This window comes from Corvus hawaiiensis, chromosome 18 (assembly GCF_020740725.1).
Source record: "Corvus hawaiiensis isolate bCorHaw1 chromosome 18, bCorHaw1.pri.cur, whole genome shotgun sequence".
Classification (NCBI taxonomy): domain Eukaryota; kingdom Metazoa; phylum Chordata; class Aves; order Passeriformes; family Corvidae; genus Corvus; species Corvus hawaiiensis.
In genome coordinates, this window is record NC_063230.1 from 11199126 (window position 1) to 11225292 (window position 26167).

The 26167-nt window shown below is 53.5% G+C and overlaps 2 protein-coding genes across 5 annotated transcripts in view; one reads left to right on the forward strand and one right to left on the reverse strand.

Moving 5' to 3' along the window:
- Positions 1-294: 294 nt before the first annotated feature.
- DAO (D-amino acid oxidase) lies at positions 295-8735 on the reverse strand. Of its 2 annotated transcripts, none has more exons than XM_048322793.1 (11): positions 8601-8735; positions 7250-7454; positions 7005-7119; positions 6611-6687; positions 6146-6211; positions 5737-5791; positions 5191-5295; positions 4634-4716; positions 3048-3165; positions 2420-2518; positions 295-2084 (listed from the first exon to the last, which is right to left on the reverse strand). In XM_048322793.1, the coding sequence occupies exons 2-11, from the start codon at positions 7441-7443 to the stop codon at positions 1950-1952; spliced, it is 1047 nt and encodes a 348-aa protein (XP_048178750.1). In that variant the 5' UTR covers positions 7444-7454; positions 8601-8735; the 3' UTR covers positions 295-1949. The 2 variants fall into 2 exon arrangements, with proteins under 2 accessions (XP_048178750.1, XP_048178749.1); XM_048322792.1 differs by having other exon boundaries at positions 7250-7502.
- An 855-nt stretch (positions 8736-9590) lies between these two features.
- Positions 9591-26167, forward strand: part of SSH1 (slingshot protein phosphatase 1) — a 34196-nt gene continuing 17619 nt past the window's right edge. The window contains exons 1-2 of one of the 3 annotated variants that reach the window (XM_048322879.1): positions 9591-9697; positions 14195-14235. In XM_048322879.1, coding sequence (XP_048178836.1) covers positions 9632-9697; positions 14195-14235 — 107 coding nt within the window. In that variant the 5' untranslated portion in view covers positions 9591-9631. The other 2 variants (XM_048322878.1, XM_048322880.1) reach the window with 2 other exon arrangements.

A 26167-nucleotide genomic window follows, 5' to 3' on the forward strand; every position in this document is an offset into this window, starting at 1 on the left:
GGTGGGACTGGATGAGCTTTAAGGTCCCTTCCCACTCAAATCCATGATTCTGTGATTTCTGTGAGTTCTTAATGCTCTGGGCACTGTCAGCAACCACAGACCTTCACACGATGATATTCCAGGTTCCCTGGTCTGCTCAGAATCTGGGGTGATGACTCCTACTCCTCCAGGATGAAATATTTAGGAAAAATGTGTGTGGAGACATGGAATGATGATCTGCTGGGACTTTTCTATGGAATCAGCATTTGAGGCCCTTCCTGTGCCATCACTAAGAGGAAGAAGCATCACGCACCAGAGATTTGAATATTCCCTTTATTGGTCACACCAATTAAATTGCGGCCTTTAGAAAACAAACAGAATTAACCTGCAAATAAAATTACAAATCTGCTCATTCCTGTGTGCCAAGGGGCCGTGGGAGATCACAGGGCAGTGGCTCCTGTAGGCTCTGAGATCACAACAATCAGCTGCTTGGTGCCAGGTGTGCGATGATTTCCTACATCCCTGCTTGTCCAGCGGAATTTTCCCAAAATCACCTACGTGGGGCTGGCTTTACAGCGGAGAACGTGCTCCTGGAATGTCTCCTATTTGGAACAAGTGAAACCAAGGGGATCCAGTTCCCCTCAATGGCTTCTCCTGAGGTGGGATCACAGATTCAGCATTAATCAGCAGGGAATTTTCTCCAGCCCTTGTTTTCCTTTTCCAAACCCTTCTTCTGATCTTACCCACTGACTGCAACATCTCAGGTGATCTACCAGGGAAGTTGGGAATTCTTTGGACAGATTGGGCATGGCAGTGGCTCCCAGTTTCCCCTGTCCAGCTCCCAATTTCCCCAAGCACAGCACAGAGATTCACTCAGGCATCCCCCATTCCTGAGGTGCGGCTGCAGCACAGCCCAGGCTGCTGAGCTATTCCTGGCACATGAAGTCATGGGGAGAGAGGAGCTGCATCACGGATGAGTAAGGAACACTTGGCTTATCCACACAGGAGAGCGAGCCAGGCACTGTGCTGGGCTCAGAACAGCCTTTGGATTTGAGGCTTCCCGACCATCCCTGTCTGGGATGCTTTGTAGAGCAGGAAAGGCACATGGCATGGGAAAATCAGCCAGGCTGCATCTTCAGAACAGTGCCCCAACAGCATCCCTGAACACCCCAAAAAGCCCTGCTCCTCCTCTGGGATGCACAGCCCTTCCCCAGCCAGCCCCTCTCTCTGAGCTGTGTCCCACGGCTGGGAGAAATGGAAAGCTGAGGAGCCCGTGGGAGTTTTAGGGACAAGAAGAGCTATTTTCTTATGCTCTCTGCTATATATAGAGTCTGGCAAGTTCCACGGGGTTGGAACAAGTTGCTTTTGTTGCTAAAAACGTCGTTTGGAAAGGCCATTTTAGGCAAGTGCTGCTGTCTGGGGCCAGCTACACTAACCAGGTGCTGCGGCCCAAGCTTTGTCCTGGCAGGAATGTGAGGAAAACTGGTGTAACCCAGGCACGTGCTCCCAGAGCTGCTGCTACTCCCCTGGGAGCCTCAGAGCTTCTTCCTACTAAGGAGCTTTTGCCTCCTGGAGGGGAGCCTGTAAATCTAATTACACACTGGGTGTTGGAGCAGCCAGCAGAGACCTCAGGTGTCCCCAGCTCCGTTTCAGATCCCGTCCCTTGGTGCAGATGAACTGCAGGAGTGTCCAGGGTTCAGCTGAACCCTGCCTGACCTTTGCAGCCTGATCCCAGACAGCACTTGGTGCACTTTGCCATGGATAATTAGTGCATATTTGAAAGCCCTTCCTCCAGGCAGGCTGTGGAGGGAGCGGAGCCATCTGGAGAATGGCGGCAACCTGGAAATGAGATGCTGTGAGCCAGAGCTGGAGCAGGGTGGAGCAGCCCATGTGTGTATCCCTGTGTTGATCCCATCATTCTGCTGTGATTCCTGAGCTACTCTTGTCACGTATTCCAGAGGAGCAGGTGCTCACAAGCGGGGCCCTGGAAGGCTGGCCCGCTGCTTCCTCTCCTGCAGGATGCTCCCAAAGAGCCGCGCTGCTGCCATGGCACAGCCCCAGTGGATGGTGATCCCGAACCCGCCGTGGCCGTAGTTGTGAATCACCTGGGGGAGAACCACAGAATCCCAGGATGGGTTGGGGGGAACCTCAAAGCCCATCTTGTCCCACCTCCTGCCACGGGCAGGGCCATCTCCTGCTTGCCCAGGTTGCTCCAAGCCCTGTCCAACCGATCCCTGAGCACTTCCAGGGATGGGGCAGTCACATCAATCATTTGTTTCAGAATCTCTGATGTTTATCCCTGGGCTCAAAGACTTCCTTGCTGTTGGTGGGGAGATGGAGCGAGGGACAATCACGGGACAGCGAGGGCTTGTTTATCACTGCCCCGGGCACAATTAACACAGTCATTAATTACACTCAACCCCTGGGGCTGTGCAGGTACCTCTGCCTGGAGATTCCCAAGGTGGATGCTCTCCCGCTCCAGGCGGACCGTGGGCCGTGCTGGTCTCAGGCCGCTCCACTCCTCCACGATCTTTGCCTTCTGCAAGCAAAAGCACATCAGCGCTGCACAGCATTCCTTGGAATCCCACCAGCCAAACCCCACAGCACCAGGTGAGCCCTGAGATGAGTGGGGATAGGGGGTTCCCCATCCTGCAGCAGCTCCAGGCACAACAATTTGAGATCGCAGTGCTGAGGCAAATCCCTGTGCCAAAGCGCCACGCCACCTTTCCTGCTAATCCAGGGAATAACAGCAGCACTGGGAGTGGACACAAACCAGTCTCACCCCACACAGCCCTTCTCTAGAGGTGTGGGGACACCACAACCAAAGGGCTGGAACCTCCCAAAGCTCTGCTTCTACTTTTTAGCAGCTACATGAGTGACTATTATCCCTACAAACCTTGTCTCAGTGCCAGCCCCAGCCAGGTGGAAGAGCCCCAGGTGTCTGTGATGGACACACGGGAACCCTGACTCATGGAAACATCAAGGTGCTGTGGTTTGTCCCAGCGCCCATTCCCACATCCCGAGCCTCTCAGCTGCCCATGCCCCATGCTGGCAGTCGGATTACCCACCTGGAGAGTCGGGAGCAGCCGGCAGCAGCTGTCCCAGATGGATTTGTGATCCTTGGCACTGTTCTCCTCGCTCCAGTTGCCGTGCTGGTAAATCCCTCCCAGGACCGTGAACTCGCTCCTGCACCGGGAGCCAAAGGAGACACACGGTGGTGACTTGTCCCCAGCTGTCCCCTGGGGGCCACCACATGGAGGGACACTGTGTGAGTGTGGTGTTGGATCCTGCTGCACCCTGAGCCTGCAAAATATCCCTGTGGGAGAAACTCCCACACGGAGCAGGCAGAGAGCAGTGCCTGCACGTCTGCTCGTGAGCAAGCCACTCATTAAATCCTGTCAGCCCGTCCTTGTCTGGGCAAAGCAGACAGATCATTCCATCCTTATCAAACAGGTCTGCTCCTGCCTGGCTCAGGAAGAGCTGGAAGGAATGGGATGGCTCCGGAGGGGAGCACAGAACAGATTGGTGCTGCTGCTGCCTCAAACTCCTGCGGATTAACAGAGGACAAGAGGCAGGTTAAGGCTGAGGGGGGCCTGGAGGGGTCTGGACTGGCTGGACCCTTCCAAAACCTTGCTTGATTGTTGGGAAGCACAAAAGCAGAAGGAGGGACCCTCCAGGGCTGAGCTCTCCAGCAGGGAAGGGGTGTCCTCCATGTGAGCACTGGATCCAGCTCTTCCTTTGGGATCAGCCTGGTGCCCAGCTCTGACAGCTCGAGCTAAAACAAGCACAGGCAGAGGAATTCATCCGTGGCTGGGACTGTGACCGGGAATCACTCAGAATAGGGGCTGTGAGCCTGCAAAGCTCCTGTTTACATCCTGGCTTATTGCCTAAGCCTGAAATATTAGGACAATAGCAAGTGCCAGAGATGCAGCATTCAAATTCCAGCTTAAAGACCCCCTCTCCATTGCCACAGCAGGGTGGCTGCAGGCCCTCGGGAGGAAGCAGAGCTGGGATGAAGAGCAGATGGATTTATTTATCCCACAGCAGGGCCAGGAGTTGGACTCGATCCTTATGGTCCCTTCCAGCTCAGGATATTCCATGGTTCTATGATAAACCCAACAGGATGCCCCCAGGCTCACCAGCAGCTCAGGGGACAGTGAGGGGAAGGCTGAGCTTTCCCAGGATGGTTTTGTTAAAGTAAAAGAATTCCTGCCCTGTTTTTATGGGAACATGGATCAGCAGTGCCTTTCCCCACCCTGAGCTGCTGCAGCACAGTTTGGTCCACACCGTTGATAATAACAATGGCTATAAATGTGAAAACAAAAGATCTCCCCCAAAACATCCGCTCCACTGTCAGTGTTTGGTTGTCTGGGGACTTGGCCAGGACTGAGTTTGCTTTGGTGGGATTTGGTCCTTGGAAAAGGACAGGACATGGAAGCCCCGGGGTGCAGGATGCTCTCTGTACTGACCAGGAGCTCCCTCACTTTGCTGCCCACATCCTTCTGCTCTCCTCCCACACAGCCAAGGAAAGCACCAGGGATGAAGCCAGGCCTGGCAGGCAGCAGCAGGAGCCTGTCCCAGCCAGGGCTTTGGGGACACTGACAGAGGAATGTCACCAGCGGCAGCCAGCCCTGCCTCGGCCTCTGTCACCTACCCCGGGATGATGTAGGGCGAGTTGTAGATCCCGGATTTCAAGTTGTGAGTGATGATGAAATGCTTCACCCATGGGGCCAGGACCTGGGAGGTGAAGGGGAGGAAGTCAGAGCTGGAGAGTGGGTGCCAGGCTTAGGGGGCAGCGGGAAGGACACGGGGGTCCGGATGTGGGACCCTCCCCGAGCTCTGTGTTCCCTGTGCTCTCTTCTCTAGGAAGAGAAGAAGACAGGAGTGCAGGTAGAGAGCAGCTTCCTACTCGCCTGAATCTGTGTTTCCCCAAATAATCATCCTCTTGTCCCAAAGATTTTATGTCTTTTTATTGCCAGCATTGTGCCTCTGACCTCCCCCAGTCCTCACCCTATGGAGAAACAGTCTGGAGACTGAAGGTGTTCCCACAGCTGAACCGGGAATGGGATCCTGGTTGGTTTCACATGAGCAGTGTTTGCTGGGAATCAGGACCTGATCCCAGTGTGAGTGCAGCCACAAGCCCATGGTTTTTCCCACTCCTCATGGTAACAGATGGGTTTTTGGAAAGCCCCCAGGCCTGCCCCAGCTCACCTTGATGATCTGGCCCCGGCCGGGCTGCAGCTCCGGGTCGGGCTGCAGGTCCCCCGCACGCATCCCGCTGCAGTTCAGCACCACATCCACACCCTGGGAAAACAGCTGAGGAGAGAGGGACACGGCTGGGAGCAGCACGTGGGGATGCTGCCACAGAGGCACAACATTCCTGCTTCCAAATCAGCCAAGTGCTCTTTCCAACCGTCAGGAAATGGATAAACCGGAGGGGCCAGATCCAGGACACAGCTTCCCCAGCCAGCTCCTGCTGACACCCCATGTGTGCCACCAAGCCATTCCAGGGAAAGCTGCCAATCCATGCTGGATAACTGCTCTACCCCATCCTCCATCAACCGTCCCTCAATGCCCAAGACCTTTTATCTTTCCTGATAGAATTTATTTCCCGGATCTTGCCATAGCCTTGCTGCTGTCCCTTGGCCCATCACTCATGCCAAGGAATATCCCAGAGCAGCACCTGCCTGCTGGATGCTGCTTCTCCACTCTGGGATGGGGCTGTGCCCTCTGCCCTGGCTCCACATCCCCACTCACCTCCTGGAAAGACTCAACCTTCTTATGGAAAAACTTCACTCCCCTCTGCGTCAGCCTGGGAAGCACAAGTTCATTTGTTACTGGCAAATTAAAAGCGAATGTTCAATACCAGGACACCTGCTCAGCTTTAGAAACTACAGGAATAAAATCAAGCCCCAAATTCTTCCAAAGACAAAAGCACTTGGATGCAGCTCCAAGTATCCCATTACCTTCATTTTTGTCATGCAAAAATCCACTCCTGGGCTCACTGTTAAAGTGGGGAAACTGATACCCCGCTGGGGCAATGAGCAGGAATTCCAGACCCTCTTCCCTGCTTCCCAGGGATGCATCTCTGCCTCCCCTATCCTGGTGTGCAGGATGAAAATCCACACCTGCAGCCAGAGGTGGAATCAGGAGCAGCAGCACTCACCTGTTGGTGAGCCAGGGCAGGTAACTCCTGCCCTCCAGCATCAGCGCCGTGTTGAACCAGCCATGGCTGAAACAGGAGGAGAGGAAGCTGTGAGGACCTACAGGAGCCTCCTGCCCCAGCATTCCCGAGAGCCACTGCGGATCTGGGACCCCAATTCCCTGTGGGATCCTCCTCACACAATGAGTGCATGATTTCCCCCCCTTTTTCCAGCATAAGACGCCTTCTGCTGGTTTTCCTCCCCCACTTTGGTGAGGTAAGAGAGGAGCTGGAATGGTTTCTGTGCTGGGCTGCTGCTTTTTTGGCCCTTTGAGCTGTTTCCTACTTATTTTAAAGGAAGCAGCTGTTAAGAAGTGAGGAAATTTCTGTGCCTGCAGTTCCTTGTCCCACTGCCCCATGCTAGGGATGTACCCAGGAGGTATCCAGGACTGTCCTACCTGAGTCTCCAGAAAACAGACTGAAAAATACCTGTAACCAGGGAAGAGTTCGAGTTCTTTTGGTGTCAGGTTCCTGAATCCCAGGACAATGTTCTTCCAGGATGGGTCCTACAGCAGGGAAAGAGTTCTGAGATTATGAATGAACCGGGATCACTGTGGGACAGAAGTGGTGGGGGGATCACGGGACACAGCCCATCCCAGAGGGACACAGGTGGATGTGCAGGGGCTCTGTCCCTCCCACCCTCAGAGGGCTCAGCCCTTCCTCACACCAGTATTGCCTCGGGAGCACAGAAAACACTGTGTCCCAGGCACTGTCACGAGGCAAACGTGGAAATGTGGAAGCACTGGCAGGGAAGAAGCACAGCCCTGCCCACCCCAGACTGAGCTGGAGCCCTTCCCAGCCCTGGCTGTGCCCTGCTGCTTACCGCCACCGGCTCTGTGAACAGGTTGTAGCCAGAAATGAGGAAAAGTCCCATTTCCTTGGCTGCTGGGGAGTGCAGGTGCCCGAGGAGGTAATCGAACGTCTCTTTATTCCAGAGCCTGTGATGAGAATGGGAGAGTGGTGGCTCTGCCAGCCCCATGGAGCTGTGCCAGGACAGCTCATGGGACACACAGAGAGGGACACAGCACCATCCTCCTCCTCCTCCTCCTCCTCCTTCTCCTGCCTTACGTCTCCTGCAGGTTGCCGTGGTCACTCAGGTAGGGCTGCCACAGCCCGGCCGCCCCGTCGCTGGTGGTGTGGGGGGTGAAGTGGTCAGCGTAGACCTCCAGCTCCAGGGAAGGCACCAGGCTGTGGAACTGCTCATGGATGCACAGGGCGCTGGAGAGCCCGATCACCCCGGCTCCGATGATGGCCACGCGCATGGCTCTGGCTCCTGGAGGGGAGGAGGGCTCCAAGGGCAGTGCTGGGGCTGCTGGACAAGCTGGGAACATCAGGGAGAACATCAGCTCCTGCAGGAGCCTCAGCTCCACTGCTGGAGCAGCAGGGAAGGGCTGAGGTCCTCATGGTGCGTCTGCATGCATTCCTTATAAAGCTTCCCAGGTCCTGCTCGAGCTCTGACCAGTCACTGGAAGCATGGAGGGGTGGTTGTGGTTCCTCACAGTGGCTGGGGAATGTGTCTCCATCCCTGGCTGTGCCAGCAGAAAAGCTGCAGCTCAGCTGCCACAGCTGCACTCCTCACGTGGCACAAGGAGCTCCAGGTGTGCCGTGCCCCGGGACAGGGTGGCACAGCCTTGGGATCCTCCTCTGCCTCCCACCAGCCACGGGCTGAGCAGCCAGGGAGATGCTGAAGCACCCACCACAGCTCCATCTCCTGAGGGACACCATGAACCCTCCATTCCCAGTGACCCAAACCCACTCTGACCTGCTCACAATCCTACCCAGCCACTGGCACAGGCTGGAGGCAAGAGGTGAGCATGGATAAACCAGATGGGAATCAGCAGGCATTTTCCAGGCAGCAATGCCAGGGGTGATGAGTGCAAGGTTGGATCCTCACACCATTGTCACCCTCGGGGCTGCACGAGAGGGTGGCTGTGCCACCACCCCAAATCCTTCCGGGCAGGGCTAGGAGAATGGCTGTGGGTAAATTCCAGCTGCCAAGAGGGGCTGCAGCCCCTCTCCATCCTCTGATTCCCTGTTGACAGCGCTTTCCTGCCTTGGAAAAGCTCGTGGTCACTGCCTGTGCAGGGAGCGGACAAAGACCAGTTGGGGGAAGGGCTGGGGGGTGCAGATCCTTGGCTGGTTTTCAGAGCAGGAATAAATTCCAGCTCACAGGGTTTTTTTGGACAAGGTGAAGTCCAGCATCTCTGCTGTGATAACAGCAGGACTGACATTTGCCGGGACGGAGGGACGAATCATCGGAACGGCGCAGCAGGAGCTGCTTCCCATCTGCCGTGGTTTTATAACCCACAGGAACCAAGGTCACCTCCTCCACCTGGGACAGGGAGTCACCCCGGCTGCCCCTGCAGCACCAGCTAAGGATCCACCAAAAAATAAAGAAAATACACATTTCACCAGTTACCTGCAGAGTGCAGGGTCCCCGGAGCAGTCACTGCCGTGTCCAAAGGCTTCACAGAGTCAGCGTTGTTTTACAGCCCAGCAGGGCAAGGTCTGAGTGTTCAGGAGAGCAGGGGCAAAGTCTGCTCTGGTCCCAGGGAGGTGGAGTTCCCACGTGGTGCCGCTGGCAGGCGGCCCTGAAGTCACGGAAAACAGGGTCACCACCATCGGTGGCAAAACGCCATCCCTGACACTCGTCTCCATGGTGACCACTGGCAGACCAGGACACAGGGATGTGTTTAGTGGGCATGGTCTTGGAGGTCTTTTCCAATGTCCATGATTTTATGACTTCCCAACGCCTGGATTTGCAGAATCATTTCAGTTGGAAAAACCACCGAGATCAACCTTTGACTGATCACCATCTTGTCAACTAGACCTGAGCACTAATGCCACATCCAGTTGCTTCTTGAACACAAGATTCCTGTGGGATCTGGAAAAATGGGGTGTTTCTGGCTCAGTTTTTGGGTAGGAAGAGAGGCTGAGGGAATTGGGATTGTTCAGCCTGGAAAAGAGAAGGCTTCAGAGGGACCTAACTGTGACCTTCCAGTACCTGAAGATGGCCTGATGGAAAAATGGAGAGTGACTATTTACAAGGGCCTGGAGTGCCAGGACAAGGGGGAATGGCTTCCTACTGCCACAGAGCAGGGTTAGATGAGATATTGGGAAGAAATTCCTCCCTGTGAGGGTGGGGAGGCCCTGGCACAGGTTGCCCAGAGAATCTGTGGCTGCCCCATCCCTGGACGTATCCAAGGCCAGCTTGGACGGGGTTTGGAGCAACCGGAGATAGTGGAAGGTGTCCCTGCCCATGGAATGAGACGTTGGGGTGGGACGGGGCGGGATTTGGGGGCGGGATTTGGGGGCGGGATGGGCCCGGAGGCCCCGCCCATCCCAACAGGCCCCGCCCACCGAGCGGACCCCGGCCCCGCCCCGGCCCCGCCCCGGCCCCGCCCCTTCCCGGCGTGAGGGGGAGGCGGCCGCGGCCCCGCAGCCGCAGCCATGGCGCTGGTCACCCTGCAGCGCTCGCCGACCCCCAGCGCCGCCTCCTCGGCCAGCACGAGCGAGGTGAGCGGCGACGGGATGGGCAGGGATGGAGAGGGAAGGGGAGAGTGGGCCCCGGGGGCGGCGGCGGCGGATGGGGAGCGGGGAAGGGCGGGGTGACAGGGCCCTCACAGTCCCGCCCGGTACCCTGTATCCCAAAGCTTCTGGTTTCGTCACCTCCACAGACCCAGGTCCCTCATGGTCCCCCCGATATCCCCCAGGCCCTGGCTTCATTACCCTCACAGACCCAGGTCCCTCATGGTCCCGGCCTCACGGCTCTGGCCCTTCACAGCTTTCCCCCTCCAGCCCCTGGCTCCACCCCCTCGCGGCCTCCTGGCCCTCCGTAGCCACTTGCCTCCTGTCTTCATCCCCTCGCAGTCCCCATGGCCTTAACTTCCGACAGCCCCCTGGCCCCAGCTCGGCCCCTCAGAGTCCCCCCAGCCCCTGGTTTCATCCCTTTCACAGGTGCTGGTCCCTCATGGCTCTCAGCCCTACAGCCCCCTGGTCCCCCATAGCCACTTACCCCCAGCCTTCCTCCCATTACAGCCCCCATGGCCCTGAGCCTTACAACCCCCGCCACTGCCTGGCCCAGCTCAGCCCCTCACAGCCCCCAGCCATCCCAGCCCCTTCCTCTCGTAGCCCTCGGTGCTGCCCAGCCCCAGCCTTTTGGTGCTGCCAGGCTGAGCGAGGCCTGGGTCTGTCCTGCCGTCCCTCCCCCCCACAGCCCCATTCTCCCGTGGCTGTCCCCCATTGCAACCCTGGCATTAGCCTGAGCTCCCTAAACCGTGGGGCAGCCTGCTTCACCTCCCTCTTGCCAGGTAAATCTCTGGGCAGAGTGCTGGGCCTGTCTTCATGGAGCAGCTATGCTGGCCCTAGACCCTGTCCCTCCTTGGCATCCCAGAGCTGCCACCACCTCCTGCCCCAGGGATGCTCTGCTTTGCCCTGTGTTATCCCTCTGTCCCTGCCATAGCACCACCTTTCCCCACATCTGCTGCAGCTCCTGCCCCTCAGGGAGCTCCTGCCAGCCCTTCCCCAAGGTGACCATTGTCAGATCTGTGGGAGCAGCTCTCATCCTGCTCCACCCCATACCTGTGCCACTCCTTGCTGTGGCACAGAGTGGCATCATGCTGCTGCCCTCTCCTTCTCCCAGCTCTGCTGCTCCAGGGACCTGTACCTGCCACTTCACCCGCCCCATGGTGCCATCTGTATATCTGTGTCCTGCTGGCACAGCATTCTGCATGTCCCAGCTCTGCTGCACACCCTCTCCCCTCTTGTGCCCCAGAAATGCCCTCTCCTGCCTCTGCCTGGCCTTGGGCTTCTGCTTCCTCCCCCACAGCTCCCCCACACCATCCAAACACAGCTGCACCTCCAGTTTCTCTTTCTTCTTGCCTTTTTCCCTCCTAACCCATTTCTGCTGTGACCCTCAAAGACAGGCCTGGTATTTCTCTGCACATCCTCCCCATGCATCCCTCTCCCCCCACACTTCTTTCCTTTGATGCTCACTGCCCTTGGCTTCACTCTGTCCCCACTCCTGCCAGGTAAACAATCCTATTTGTCACCTGTCACGTCCCTGTGACTCCCCCGATTAGCTGGTCTGAGGGGGGAGCAGGAGGCGGGAGCCACAAAGCTCCCAGGTTCTCCCTTGCCCCAGGGGCTGCAGGGGGTCCCTGGCTGCAGGGACCCAGTTTGGGACACGCTGTGCTCATTGAGGAGCTTGGAGATGGGACTTGCACTTTTGGAAGGAGTTTTCAGAAGGAATTTTGTGGGATCTGGTTTAGACAGGGTCTTAAACAAGACCTAGTGGCCACCCAATCTAGAGAGATGAAAATGAGCTGTAACTGTGGAGCAGGCAGTGGAATTAGACTGGAGTCAAAGCAGTCTTGCCATGTACATCTGTCTTAGGCATTGCTTTGTGTCAGAGCTGCTGCTGGTGATTGTATTTTCTGGGGGGTGACCATAAAATTCCTCCCAAAAAAGCTGCCCCACATTTGCTGCCAGGTGTTGTCCATGGCAGGGCACTTCTGCCACCAGCACCCACAGCTCAGGTGTGCTGTGGTGGCTCCCAGAGGAAGACACTGAGTCCTGTTAGAATGGTCTCTTCTGGCATGAAATACCATAAAATTATGATTTCCAGATTCTTTTTCCCGATTCAGCATGTTGTTTTTGCCAAGTTAATTTAAAGAAAAATCCTGTCAAAAAGTGCCTGCCTGCTCCTGTTCTTTTAGGGTCTTTCCTGCAAGGAAAATCAGGGCTCACTGGGGCTTTTAGCAGATGTGAATAATTACTAGAAGATATTTTAATGGGAAATGATGACCACACATCCTTGCTAATTGCGACTGTGCTGCTGTGGCCTCTCCTAACTCACGAGCCCAAAGGAATTTATAAAATGGATGCTGCTGCCTGCAAGAGTTTTGCTGCTGCCTTGCCATAGTGTGCCATAAATTCTTAGGAGAGAGTGGTTCACACACACTTGCAAACCTTCCCTGCTTGTGCACCTCCCTTCCACACACCTCCCACTCCCTGTGGCCCTTCAGTGTGGCCACACTCAGCACAGACCCCAGGGAGGGACGTGGCAGTGGCTGGTGGGGTCCGGTCGTGGTGGGATGAGCAGCTGCAGGTCCACGGCATCTCCACAGTGTGTGGTGCACCCCAAACCCTGCCAGCTCCAAGGGGTGCTCTGAGCAGGACAAGGCTCAGTGTGGCAGCCTTGCTGCAGCCTTGCTTTGGTTTTCCTGCAGTTTTTAGTAGAAAATACAGGAAAAGTTGGCTATGGGAACAGCTCAGCTCCTGCAGGAGAGGAGCCCACAGCAGCTTCAGGCCCAGCCCTGCTGCTGAGCCCCAGCTGACGACATCCAAGAGTCATCATCCTCGCAGTCACATTTGTTTAAAAAGGAAAAAAGTTTTTCTCCCCCTTGTTGCTACGTGATAGCCCCAAACAAACAGGAGGGTGACCCTGCAAAGGTCCCAAACCTGCCAGACCTTCCCAGGGCTGGGGCATCTGCCAGTGGGGGCACTGGGACTCGGGGTGTTCTGGGGCCCTGCCTGCAGCCCAGCTCTGCACTGTAAACAGACTAAAAATAGCTGTGGTATGCTCTTCACCCTCTGCTGGGTCAGTCGGGACAGCCTTGTGCATCTCCCTTCTTCCCAATGGCCACAGTTCCAATATCCGGCCTCTGCTGTTGCGTTTGCAGGATATTTTTTTCCCTGGCTTTACTTGGTTCTCACAGATTGTCAGCGGAGCAGCTCCTGTGCCCTCTAGCCTCCCAAGTCCTCACTTGAGAGGGTGGGGAGCAATCCAGGTGCCCCCCCCCCCACAAAGCTCCAGTCTTGAACATTTGAAATTATATAATTTGCTTATTTTTAACTTGTACAAAACCACCTGGAAACAAGTAACTCTTACGGGGACCCTTATTTGATGTGGGTTCTGAGCAATGCTGTAGGAAATACCAGGATGTTCCCCAAGTGTCAGCCCTGATGGAGCCTGATTCTTTCAAGGCTCGTGTCCCTCCAGCTTTGTGTTGTGAGTGTGAAGGATTTCCTGTAAGGTCCCTGCTTTACTTCTTGGGCCCAAACTTTCTCCCCAGCACAGCCCTGCCCTCCAAGGGGATGCTCCCAGCCCTTTCTCCTTTGTGTACTCACACAGGACCAAAACAGAACTATCCTAGCGCCTGTTGTTTTGGGGTCTTTTTTGGTCAGCTCTGGATGCAATTAGCCCCAACTCTGCTTTTCTTTAGTAAGGAGTTTTGTCTAGAAGCTAATAGGGCAGTTGAAGGGGATGGCTGGAAAGCACGACTGTGAAAATGCTTGGTTTTGGCAGCAGACTGAGGTCACACTTCTCTTTTGAGGAGAATAAATAAAGTGTAGTGTCACCTGAGCAGCCAGATTTGCTTCTGGGGGACTTTCCACCAGTGCCTGGTGCAAAAGTGCCCATTTTAATCCATGCCTGCCACCAAAGCAGTGTGTTCCCCAGGAAGGCAGCAGGCAGAGGGCATGCAAGGCAGTGGGCATTGTCCTAGCCTGGGGACACGTGTGCCAGCATCCAGGTGGAGGTGGCCTCCTTGGCCTGCTGGTGTGAGCCCTGGAGCTGCACATCAGGTGCTGGAGCTGGGACAGTCCCAGGGAGCACTTTTGGCTGTGTCCTCGTGCTTGGGACACCCCGAATCCCAGTTATTTGTGCCCAGCCGTGGCTGCCAGCTGCTGCCCTCACGTGTGTGTGCAGTGGGAGCAAGGTGTGTGCTGCGGTGACGTCGGGGTTGGCGCTCTTCAAAGCGCTCTGCGCTCCAGGACCAGCTTGCAGGATTAGGACCTAATAGCTTTAAAATCCCCGTGAGCCCCTTTGTCACCCGGCGCCGGGTGCTGGTGGCATACAGGACTAGGGAGGCTCGCTTATCCCTGGCACCAGGAAGAAAAACCCCGCGGAAAACAGCCCCTCACAGCCTGTTGGAGCAGGGATTTTCTTTAAAGGTGTAATGTGGAAACAACAAACACGTAACTTTCTGTTGTATCCTTTTCTCCCTTCAGGCGGAGGTAGGCAGTGATGAAGAGCGTAGACTAAATGTGAGGTAAGCAGAGCTTTTGGGCTCTAAGCATCGTTTCCACTGTTGTTGTCTGCCAAGCATCCAAGTCCTGATCCCACAGAGATCCCCGAGCCTGTGCCTTGCCTGGAGGGGATGGCATGGTCTGCAGAGAGCTGAACCTGGGAATGCTCTCTCCCTCATCAGTTTTGAGATGAGCGTTTAACGAGCTGAAAGCATAAAAGAGAGCTTGTGATCCTTTTTCCCCTGGTGGGAAGACACTGGAAAATTGCTGGTCAGCTCTGGCCACAGCACTTTAATGTTATCACAGCATCTCTGGCTCTACTGCTGCTCCCTGAGGCTGGGGCTCCGCTTGGGAAGGGGGCTCTGCTCCCAGGCTGGGGAGGGGAGAGCTCTGCTCATTCCTGGGTATTAAGTGTCAGGAATTTGCCTCCTTGGGGTTGTGCAGAGCCACTGTGTTCGTGTGAGGGGAAGAAAGGGCTGAGCTGTCCTGCTAGAGGAGAGACTCCTCTTGCTGACACTGTGCAGATCCAAAGTGGTGACACAAGCTCATGTGCTGGGGCCCTGGCTAATGGGGTCTGAGTAATGCTCTGGATGGCTCACTCTAAGCCTGGCTCTTATAGGCAGCTCTTACCCTCTAACCTGTAAACCACAGCCCAAGAGAGCAGTGTAAAGGCACAACAGTGGTTCAGCAGTCAGTCTCTTCTCCTTGTCACTCCTTCCTGCTTTTGTTGTCCTGAGTTCAGGAAAAGCAAAGCCACTCATGCTGCTGCTGAGACTGTGTTTGCCCTGCAAGTGAAGTCAGAGACCAGAAAGCAGGGCTGCTCATGGACAGAGTAGGAAATTGTTGGACTTTTTTGTTTCTGTGTTCTGGGATGGTGTCTCCTGGCTGCGGCCCACCTGGGAAGCCTGGAATTCCATAGCTGTCCTGTCTGCACACACATGGGGTGCAGACAGAAGTGCTGTGTCTGCTCTGTGTGCTCTCCTGTGTATGGGCATTTCATGGCTCTCTGTTATGCCATTTGAGAGCTGACCTTGTGGAGAATGATTTTTGTATTGATTCAATCAAAATTCAGGATTCCCAGTTCTGCTCCTTGTACAATGCAGGGCCCCAGCAGGAACCTGCTGAACCCTAATTCTTGTGCTTTTCCCCATGTTGTATTAAACAGTAACGTGTAACCAAGCAGGATGGCAGCTTCCTCTTTTGGATATACAGTTCTGTGCTGAGAGACAAAATCCAGCTTTATCCTCTTCACTGCAAATGTTCTCACTGTGCAAATAAATCCTGGGGAGATCCTTGGATTTGTGGCCACCTTTGGTCTGTCTGGCCTCTTTGCAAGCTGGGCATGTACCTCCACCACTGACCAAGGCTACCAGGAGTGTAGATGCACTTAGACCAGGCTTAAAGGCTGATGCTTTTCTCCTGGCTGTTGAAAAATGCTGCAGCACTGACGTTGAACACTGAGATCCCATAAGCTTCCTCCGTCCTTCAGTCTCCTGGGGCTGCTCTTCCGTATACGATTGTCAGGATAAGAATCTGGTAATTAAATAGCCAGACAGACCTCGAGAATCAGATGGCTCTTGTGCACAGCCTCTGCTGTCCTCAGGGGGAAACACTGCCAAGAGCTGCAGGAAATGTGTAGACACAACACAGATGATAAATGAAGCTCCTGTTCGTTTGTGGGTCGATCCTGTCCCGTTCCCACTGACTGCTGTCCCCTTCCCTGCTCGGGATCAATCCGCTGAGACTCTGCCCGGTGCCCAGGGGGTGGCAGAATTGTTCAACTTCATTGTGCTGCTTCTCTTCTGAAAAATCCCTGCAGGGTGGCCTGTGCTGGTGTTTGTGCCTCGGTTTGATCCTGGTCTAGCCTTGGTGACAGCTGGGCTTTGTCACACGTGCCCTGGGCACAGGGGTCAGCAGTCCAGCTCCTGGCTCTGCAGACCTTGGCGATCTAATGGTTAGGGAAAAGGAAGGATTGTTGGAAACCTGTCCCCAACTTGCTGCCAGCTCAGGCTGTGTTTCATCAATACAGGGTGGCTGTGCTAGTCCACATTTATGACATCATGTATTCATCTGCCTGGTGAACAAATTTTTTTTGTTCATTCCAGGATTTTCATTTGCTGTTGCGTAGTTGGATCTGGTTCCATGACTCTGGTTCCATGATTTTGGTTCCATCTGATTGTTTTCTTGAAGGAACAGGTCTGTATCATGGTGTTGCACCCAGCTACGTCTTGCTGCTCCCTGGTCGTCCTTCCTTGTGGTTTCTGTCATTCCAAAATGCTTTTCTTTCTCCCTGGAACAGTTTCTATCCCAGCAAAAACCACGGGGACACGCTCTAGGTTCAGCTTTGCTTTCAGAGATACTGCTGCTATCTGCATTTTCTTAGACATTAATCTGCTTCAAGTCATCTTTTTCTCTGTTACCAAAAATTTTGTGGAAGCTTCAACAATGTAACATCCACACTGTTCCCACCAGGCAGCCTGGAGTCTGTGTTTCTCCCTGAGGATAAAGTCTCAGAGCAGAAGGAAAAGTAAGGGAACAGAGAGATGTGAGAGCCCCGTTTGACTTGGTGCAGCCAGAAGCTGCACATCTGAGCTGCGTTATCAGTGTCTACTCAAACTTTCCCTCCTGGATAACCATCAGGGAGATGCTGTGGCTTGAACCCTTTTTTCTCCTAAGGGTGCAGCACACCCACAGCTCACCCGAATCTTACTAAAACTGCTGTCAGGGCTAGGCCAAGCTCATGGGAGGATGTGTTAGCCTAGACCTGAGCACAGCCTTAAGTTCTCTGAGATCGAGTTCCGTGCGGTGCCCGTGGCCTTATCTCAGCCCCACATCCTGCTGCTCCAGCTCCTAGCAAACTCCGAGGAGATGCTATCAAGGAGGAGGCAGGGCAGAGCCGAGCTCTTTCTCAGCTGCCTGCTCCAGCAACAGGGCTGGATGTGCAGTTTCCCCTTTTTGGTGCGACCCAGTGGATTCTCAGCCTTGGCCGTGTGCTGGCTCTGTCACACCGAGTCAGAGGAGATGTTGTACAACCCAAATCGCTCTGTGAGTGTTGGCTGTTTCTCAGATGTGGTTGGCAAACACAGCAAGATAATCACTGGTTTTAATTACAAATATAAATAGGTTTGTTTAGCCAGTCATTCTGTAATCTTGGCCGTTATTGGCTTTCCAGTCACAGCCTGAATGCAGAGCCGGGTGAATGTTTTCAGGCACCTTCTGCTGGGAGATAGAGGTTGAACCACTGTGCAAGGGCCTGGAAGTTGGGTATCTCCAGGCTCTGATTAAGCCTGAAGATGGTTATGGAAATAATTGTTCTTGTTTGGCACCTCTAAACCAAATTTTAAGAGCTGGCAAGAGCAGCTGTGGGAGGTAGAGGTTTTCAGGGTTGGGCTCGTGTACATTTGCAGATCAGTGATCAGCAGGAGGAGTCATTGCTGCAGACAAACTCTTAACAGAGCAACAGCAGGTTTAGATTGGATATCAGGAAAAATTCCTTCATGGAAAGGGTTGTAAAGCACTGGAACAGGCTGCTCAGGGCCGTGGTGGAGTCCTCATCCCTGGAGGAATTGAAAAGCTGCCTGGATATGGCACTTGGGGACGTGGTTTAGTGGTGGCCTTGGCAGTGCTGTGGGAACAGTAGGACTCAATCTTGGAAGTGTTTTCCAACCTAAATGATTCCATGATCATCCCTCTGACACACACCACAGGACACCATTATATCTTATATCACATATGTATCTATTTTATACATTTAATGTGTATTATATTTTAGTGCACCAAAATTCTCTCTTAACACCTTGATCCATAATTTCTTTGGGGATTTAGGAGCAGATTTTGCTGGAGCAGCACTGAGTGAACACCTCGTACTCATGGCCATGTTCATGGTGCCAGGAAGGCGCTCAGGGTGGGGGGAACATGGGGGCAGCTGCCCTGAAGATTTATTTGTGGGGACAGCAGCTCATTACAGCCTTGACAAGTCCTGCTGGCTGCAGATTGATTGTGTCCAGGGGAGCTGGTGGGAGATCTCGGGGCAGAAGTTGCTGACTTCATGAAGTGTTCAAAACAGGATGCTGAATCACATCCTGGCCGGTGGCAGCATCCTGCCTTAGCGTGCTCCGTACAATGGGGAGGCACCGGCCCAGCCCCCGGCCCTCGGGAGCTCTCAGCCCGGAGGTGTGGCCCTGGAAGCTCAGGAAGGTATAATTAGGCCTTTACGTTTTGTGCTGGGCTGTGTGTGGATGTTCAAAGGCCGCAGAGCTGAGGAAACGTTCACTTATTTGACACTTATTTAAGATCTGGCCTTTCCAGGAAACCGTTGCTGACTTGAAGTTGAGCAATAGGAGGAGTTTACTTGGATGTAGGTAGAGCAACAGCAGGAGAGCTGCCAATTTGAAGATGTGATGATCAGATTCTTTTGGAATTGTATCTAAACCTTTTTGGTTTTTTTTTCTTCCATGAAATCTCAGCAGTTTAGCAGAACCCAAACCACGAGGCCCTGTTATCAGAGGTGCTGGCTGTGCACTGAGCACTTGTTTCTGTAAAAGGCCAGTGTGGTCACTGTTTATTTAGGTGTTAGAGCTGGGTCAGAACAATATTTTGGTTCCAAATGCCTCTTGATTTTAAATTATCTTAATCTTTGATAATGGTGTGCCAAGATCTGTGAGTCAGGGATTTCTCATACAAATCAGAGCTGTGCTCTGCCTGGCAAGTGCTCCTAAGATGTTTTTGGAATGGGGAATGGACAGAACACCTTCCTAGGCCTGGTTTTACTTCTAACGAAGAATGTTGAGATTATTTCCTGAGAGCACTGAGTTTTTTCCCAAACATTTACACATCCCTTTGCAGCATTTAAATCCCTGATGCACAATCACTTCACCACTGCACAAAAATAAGCCCAGATTCAAACAGATTAGGGTGCACACCACATCCATCAGTTGTTTAGGTTTATCTGGGATCAGGACTCTCCTCGGCAGAGCTTGTCCTCCCTCTCTGAAAATTTTGGTTTCTTGAAGTAATCCTTGCTGCTAGAGCTACTGGTGAAGGAAATGTTCATATCAGGGACCAAGTCAGCCAGAAAGGTAGGGAATGGGACAAAATGTCCTGTTCAGATTTCCCGGAAAGCTGCCAGGCTCCTTGTTTGCCCTGTCTGCCATCCAAATGGTCACATCCAACCGTGTCCAACATTCGCATCCCAGTGGAGACTGCTGCCCATGGCTGGGCATCTCCCTCCCAGCCCTGCAAAACATCCTGAACTCCAGCTGTCTGCTTCCCTCTGCAACACCATCCTGCTTGGAAAAAATGCCTTTGGGGTGGAGGGGGAAAAGAAGGATGATCCTGATGTTTTTACCACCACTTTTCCATTGCGAGTGAGCTTTGCCCCTGCCTGGCAGTCTCCTGATTTTGGGAGTGCTGGCCATATACCCTCAGGAGGCTGGGAAGGCAGGCTGTGGTCTAGTTAAACACTTGAGGTGTCAGGGCTGAGCCAGAACTTTTCTCACTCTGCTCTTACCCGCGTGATCCGCCTGGATTTATTTTATTTTGTTTTTCCACATTACCAAAGTGTCAAGTACTCCCTGGTCTCCGCTGCCTTTTTTGGAGCCGTTCTGAAACCCGGCAGCTCAGCTGGTTTTTGGGTTGCTGTGCCACCAAGATTCCCAGCCGTGCTTCCGATGCCATTGTCTGTGTCCTGGCTGACCTTCGCTCACACCGCCTGGAAGCTGCTCCCTTAATCCTTCAAGCTGTTATTCACCTTCCTTTTCTTTTCCAGTGGTGCCGTTGGAGAGTTTCCACTTGTTTCTTTGGCCTGTCTCTGGGAGACACTGCTGAGTGGGTGAAGTGGGGTGACTTAATAAAATAGTTCCAAGGATTAAAACAATGGGCTGACAGGAGGAATGCAGGAGGATGGGCCCATGTGCTGACAGCTTGGCTGGGGTGGAGGACGGGAGCGGGATCGGCTCCTGCCGGGAGCGCGGGCGGAGGCTCTGCATCGTCCCACCTCTCCTTCAGCTTGGACATGGCTCTGTGGTCTGGCTTCCCCCTACCTGTGGTCATGGAACAGCTGTGGTAGTAACGTGGCAACATCCAGAAGAGTGACTTGTAGGAAAACATAGGGAGCCGGTGTTTTGGGAATAGCCAGCTTCCCTCAGACCACCAGGGAAATCCATGGCGTTGCTGATGCTGGGATCTCTGTGTGTGCCTCTTGCTCTTCCCCTGTGCCAGCTGCTGCTTTCCCAAGCCTTGTCCTCCGAGTCCATGAGTCCAGACAAATGTGAGCTGCTGCGTGGAGCAGCTCTGCCCGGCCCCCATGGCAGGGAGGGTGGCCCTGGGTTGGCACAGCAGGCTGGGGACAGTCAGAGGTGCACACCAGGAATGCCAGTGCTGGGGGCTCTGTAGGGTTAATGCTCCTTTTCCTAGCAGCTCGTGCAGGCTGAGGTTTGGAGAGGATCTGGCCTGGCCTCCTGAGACAGGGACTGTCACCAAGATGACATCGTGTTTCAGTGGGAATCTCAGAAATGTTCCTTGGGATGCAGACTGAGTTCCAAGCCCGTGGCGTAGCTGGGTGATGCCGGGATCAGCCCCGTGCCTTTTTGAACTCTGCGATTAATGGGATGAGCAGAAAGGATTTCTTTTTCCTTGTGAAACAATCTCTTATTTTATTTGGCTTTTCACCATCCAAGTACTAGGGATTCCTAGAATTTTCTCATTCCTGGCTGTTTGGGAGCAGTTCTGTCAATTTGCTTTGCGCAAGTCTGCTGGAGTGGGGAATGATCCTGCTAATTTGTTTGTTTCCCTCTTCCTGCCCTTTCTCTTGGAGGGTTTATCCAAGCTGCTCCTGGGTTGTCTGCAGGCACAGCCTGGATCCTGGGGTTGCCCCCAGGGTGGGATACTCACAGCTGAGCTGGTTTGGCTCCGTGTGGATCCGTGCTGATCGCTGCTCCAGCCCGACGCATCCCAGGAGCAGCTGGAGGGACATCATCAGCAGTCTGTTTCTGTTGGGAAAGTGGCTTTTGTGGGCTTCATGATTGATTTCATTTTTCTCTTTTTGCCCTTTGTGCCAGAGGAGTGTTTGTGTGTGAATGGCCTGCAGTGTGTGCAGCCCTCTCAGCATTCCTGCTGGGATGTGGCCCACGATCCCCACGCCTCCGAGCCCAACAATGCACACTCACACTCCCCCTGGTCCCTGCTCTGCTGAGAACAGCAAAGCATGTTGAGTTTTCCTATCTCCCCAACATCTCACTTCCTTCAAAATAGATGGGAGAGATGTCTGCTCCTGCAGGGAGGCTTTACAGCCCCCACAACTGGAGCTGCTGCCTGGCCCCTTCCCAGCACGAAGATGCCCTGGCTGTGTCCGAAGAAGGAGAGATGTTCTCCCTGTGAACCTGCAGCCCACGTTTTGCTTTTCTTCTGGGGGTGTCTTGTCTTCAGCTCAGGATGTCTGGGAATGATGACTTTGGGTATGGAAGTCACAGGTATGGGAAGAGCTTTCCTGCCTTGCATTTCTGGTAGCAAAAACACCTCAGTTCAAGTGGTCTTGAGCAGTTCTCACCACCTTGCCAGGCATGCTGGGCTCCCACAGTCCTGACCACAGGTTTTGTCAGCATATCACAAATCCTACACGTGTGCAATAGCACTTTGTTCTAAACCATCATTGCACATGTTGAAAGTGGACTTTTCCAGGTGCTGCTCCATGGGGAGCGAGCTCACTGTTCATCCCTCCCATGGCAGCCCTGCTCCATGTCAGGTTAAGCTGGAATGGCTGTGGTGATACTCCCACCTGTGTTTGTCCAGGTGATTCCCTTGTGTGGCCCTTAATCCCTGTGTGACACGGAGCAAAGGCCACTTGGACACGTCATTAAAAGCGGGAGAAGGGACTTGCTGCTGCTGCTGGAGCCCCGGGGCTGTTCCTGGGGCTGTGCAGTACCATGGAAAGGAGTAGCTTTGAAGTCCCTTTTCCTCCAGCGCTGTTTTGTGTTGCTCAGGCCCCTTCCGAAGGCCCCTCTTGTGGTCAGGAAGTGTTATCAGATGTGCCTCTATCAGGCCAAAGCAAGCAGTGCCTCTGCCTTAACCATCAGCTTTCTTGGGGAGCAGGAGCCACACAGCTGCTCTCGACTCTTCCTGTTTCTCTTGCTGTATCTTCCTTCCTGTTTGATGTGCTCCTTCCCAGCCTGGGTTGTGCTGCTGTTTGGGTGTGGCTGTGGGACAATGCCAGTCCCCTCTGCTCGCTGCAGCAGTGTCCTGCCTAAAATCCGCCCTCTGGAATATTGGGCTGCAGGAGCATCTGGCGGGGCTGACTCGGCCTCTCTCCAGGGCTGTTCTGTGTTCTTTCTCAGTTGCCTTGAGGTGACCAAAGCTTGTTCCAGACCAAGCAGCAAACAGGGGGAAGAAAAAAGGGGAAAAAAATCAGTTCTCTTCCTCCTTATCAACTGGGCTATGGGAAAGGGAAGTGTGTTCCATTCTGTGGTGCTTGGGAGGCCTGTTTTTCCCTCACCTTATCAGTTTGGAAATGTTTTGAGTAGAAGATGCCATGAAACCCGAGGAACTGGGAGGCATTGCCATGTTTGCCTTTGTAAAATCATGACCCATTTTGAGAGAAGTGAATATTCCTTTTCTTGTGGGGGTTTGGGGTTTTTTTCTTCCTTAAACAAGGACCTGATTGCAGGAGGCTGCTCACTCACTTCAGGCTTGCCTGGGTCTTCCCAGGAAAAGTGTTTTTTCTCTCTCCTGACTTCTCTGTATGGATCTTTATTTTGAGATGAGTTCTGTAGCTGTGAGATGTATTAATAGAGTGTTTCCTTGTGTCCTGCAAGATGATTATGGCTTATGTGAGATTCCCCATTAAAACATGGAACTCAAGCACCCGAGGCATGCAAGGATTCCTCCTGGGACACCCCACAGCTGGAGCCACGATGGCAAAGCAAACTGCCTGGGGAAAACTGTTCTGGGACTGGAGCTCATTCTGGCTGTCCAGGACCATGAGCAGCTCTGTCTCTTTTCCCAAAATCCAGTATTTTTAAGGGATTGCTTACTGGCATTCCTGGCCCCGGGGGGTAGCAGTTTGTACCGCCGAGAAGGCGCTGCCTATTGTGTTCTTCAGCAACTTGAAATGGGGTTGATGTGTGTTGCAGCCACGCTCCTCTGGAGCTTTCCCAAAGGGGAAGAAATATTTCCTTTTCAAGTTGAGCAGCACGGAGCCAACAGATGGAGCAACAGCCTCTGGGGCCGGCTCTCAGCGGGCCGTGGCCACGAGCACCCTCTCCTTGCCAGCCCCTGGGGGCAGGAGGGACTGTCACTGTCTGTACCCTCCTCCCGACACTGCTGGCGTTTCCCAGGTGCTGCAAGTGTAGGTTTTTTGCTCCCTTGGGGTGATAATTCCCTCTGTTTGGTAAGTTGAGGTCAGGGAGTGGGAGGAGAACTGGTCTGCAGCTGTACTGGAGCATCAAGGGGCTGTGACAAAACTCGTGGGCTCTGTGTTTATTCGAGAGACTGAAGTGACTCCTTGTAGAGAAGTTCTGCTGGTCGGGATTCCTGGAAGGGCATCCAGGAATTGGGTGGTTTCTGTGGTGTGTGCCAGTCGAACTGGTAGAAAACTGGATGAGAACTGCACAGAGAGCTCCTTCTGCCCCTGGTCAGGCTGGTGGGACCAGTGTGGCCTTACAGCATGTGCCTGCAGAAAGAATTAGGGTTTGTAAGGAACAAATCGTCAGGGAATTCAGTGCCAGCCAGCTCCTAACACACATACACCAAGCACCTGAGAGACTCCTCGTCCAGCAGGAGCTCAGGAACTCGGGAATGGCCTGAAAATCCAACAGGGGACGCTGTACAGTGAGGGAAGGACCATTTAAATTTCCTGTATCTATATTAAAGCATTGCTTTAACTGTAAAGGAATGAACAGGCATCAGTCCATAGGATGCTTTTCCTCTAGTCCCATCCCTCCAGGGAATATGGACTTCCCACAGCGAGGGGCTGTGTGGGTGCTCATAGGAGCCTCCGGAGCACGCGGGGGGAAGCAAACAAACAAACAAGTCTGGAGGAGGGAAACGATTAGCCGAGCCTCAGCTGGTTGTTTCCCCTCTTGAATGGCCCTCTTTCATCAGGATGTGTTGGGACAAGTGCTTTTTCAAGCCAGGATATCAGTGGAAGACACAGTGTTCCCTAAAAGCCATCCAGTTCCCGGGGAGCATCAGCAGCCGCGATTCCTCTGCTTCGCACAGAAAATACGGTCGAGCTTTTCTTTGCCTTCTGGTGGTTTTTTATGGGTTTAGAAGCAAAAGGATGTGAGTTTTACAGCTGATTATGAATCTTTTCGAATTCCCTGACTTCTGTCTGACGCTGGGGCCAGCACGATGCTGCCACCGTGCAGAGAAAACCAGCCCGAATTAGTATGTATGAGCCACTGGGTTGTGCTGCTTTGGGGCATCTGTCACCTCTGCTGTGGGGCAGAGGTTGGGGGCGTTTTTCATGCCAGGATTTGGGTGTTCTTTAGGAGAGGGGTTTTTTAAAAAAAAGTTCGGAGTTTTAATTGTTTACTAGAATTGCAGGATTTAAAAGGGAGTTGGAATCTCGTGCCTTGCCTTTCTCACTGAGCTGTGTCCAGAGCAGTTGTGTGAAGTGGCAGAGCGCAGAGAGTTCCCAGAGCGGAGATAAGGGCCGGGGTTGGGTAATGTTGTTGTTACAATGTGGTGTAAACTGTGAGCAAAGAGGCGTTTGGGTGTGTTCCCTGTGTCCGGCACCGTGCTGGGCACATGGAAACGGGAGCTGGTGTGGAGATGGGGAATGCTGGGGGGACGGGAGGGCTGTGTGCAGGGTAGGAGCAGGGATTTCAGTGGAAATGGAAACCTTGCTCTCAGCAGGCTCCTAGTTTTCCTTTCCGGTTCGTTTCCACGCACGTGGATACACGGGAACAAAAATTTTGCAGTGTGAGTTGTCCTTTTCCTGGACCGATTGCTGCTCCAGCAGCACAGCTTTCCCTTTTGCCTGAAGCTGGGAATTGCTTTATTGTCACAGATTTCCTGACTGCAGGAGAGGAGAACATCTGGCAAGAGGTACCATCAGAGCAGGAGATCCTGATAACTTTGGGAAGGAGCTCTGTTTTTTCCAAGGTTTTTCCTGCTGTAGAAATCTTAGTCACTACTTTGAGATCAAAGATCCTTTGGGGGTAAAAGACTGGAGTAAAATATCCTATTTCAGGATATTTTTTTGCTTTCCCAAAGAAACTTTTCCCCAAATTCTCGGGATGGGAATGTTGTGAATTATCTCCTTGTGCATGATCTAAGCATTCCCTGCCTCTTGTGAGTGCTGAATATCCCATACATTGTGTGGGGGTCGCTGCCTTTGTGTCACTTCTGGCCTTTTTTAACGCTTTCCTGTGAGGTCTGGGGTGAGAAGGAAGCAAGGCTCTTCCTGGCTGGCTGCTGGAAGGAGCCACATTCCCATTTGCAGCCGTGGGTGCCGTTATCCCGAGCCAGGCTGAGCTCGGATCGCAGCAAACCCCGCACGGCTCCTGCTCAGACACAGCCAGTGAGCTGAGGGGGGAGTGCTGGAATCCTGTGGGAATGGAAGTGGAGAATTGTCGGAATTCGAGTGCGCTTCTCCTGCTGCGTTTTATTGATCTTGTGGAGCCTGGAATTCAGGCAAAAATTTTAGTTCCTTTTTTAAAAGCAGCTGAAATCTCGAATTTAAACCTGATCCAGATTTTTTCTGGGGAATTCTTGAAATTCAGTTGAAAGAGGAGGAAGCTTTGCCTGGGAACTTGGGCTGTGTTTTTAAGAGACTGGAAAATCTGAAATGATGTGGATTTCATGTCTGTCCTCACAAAATTGCTGAGGTAGAACAGAGCATTGGGAGCTTTAACGCTCACTCCTGCCCCAAGGCAAAGACCATGGATAAAATATGGAATAGATGAGTGCTGGGAGTAGTAAGTCCAGTGGGATCATTTGCTGGAGCATAAGTAACTC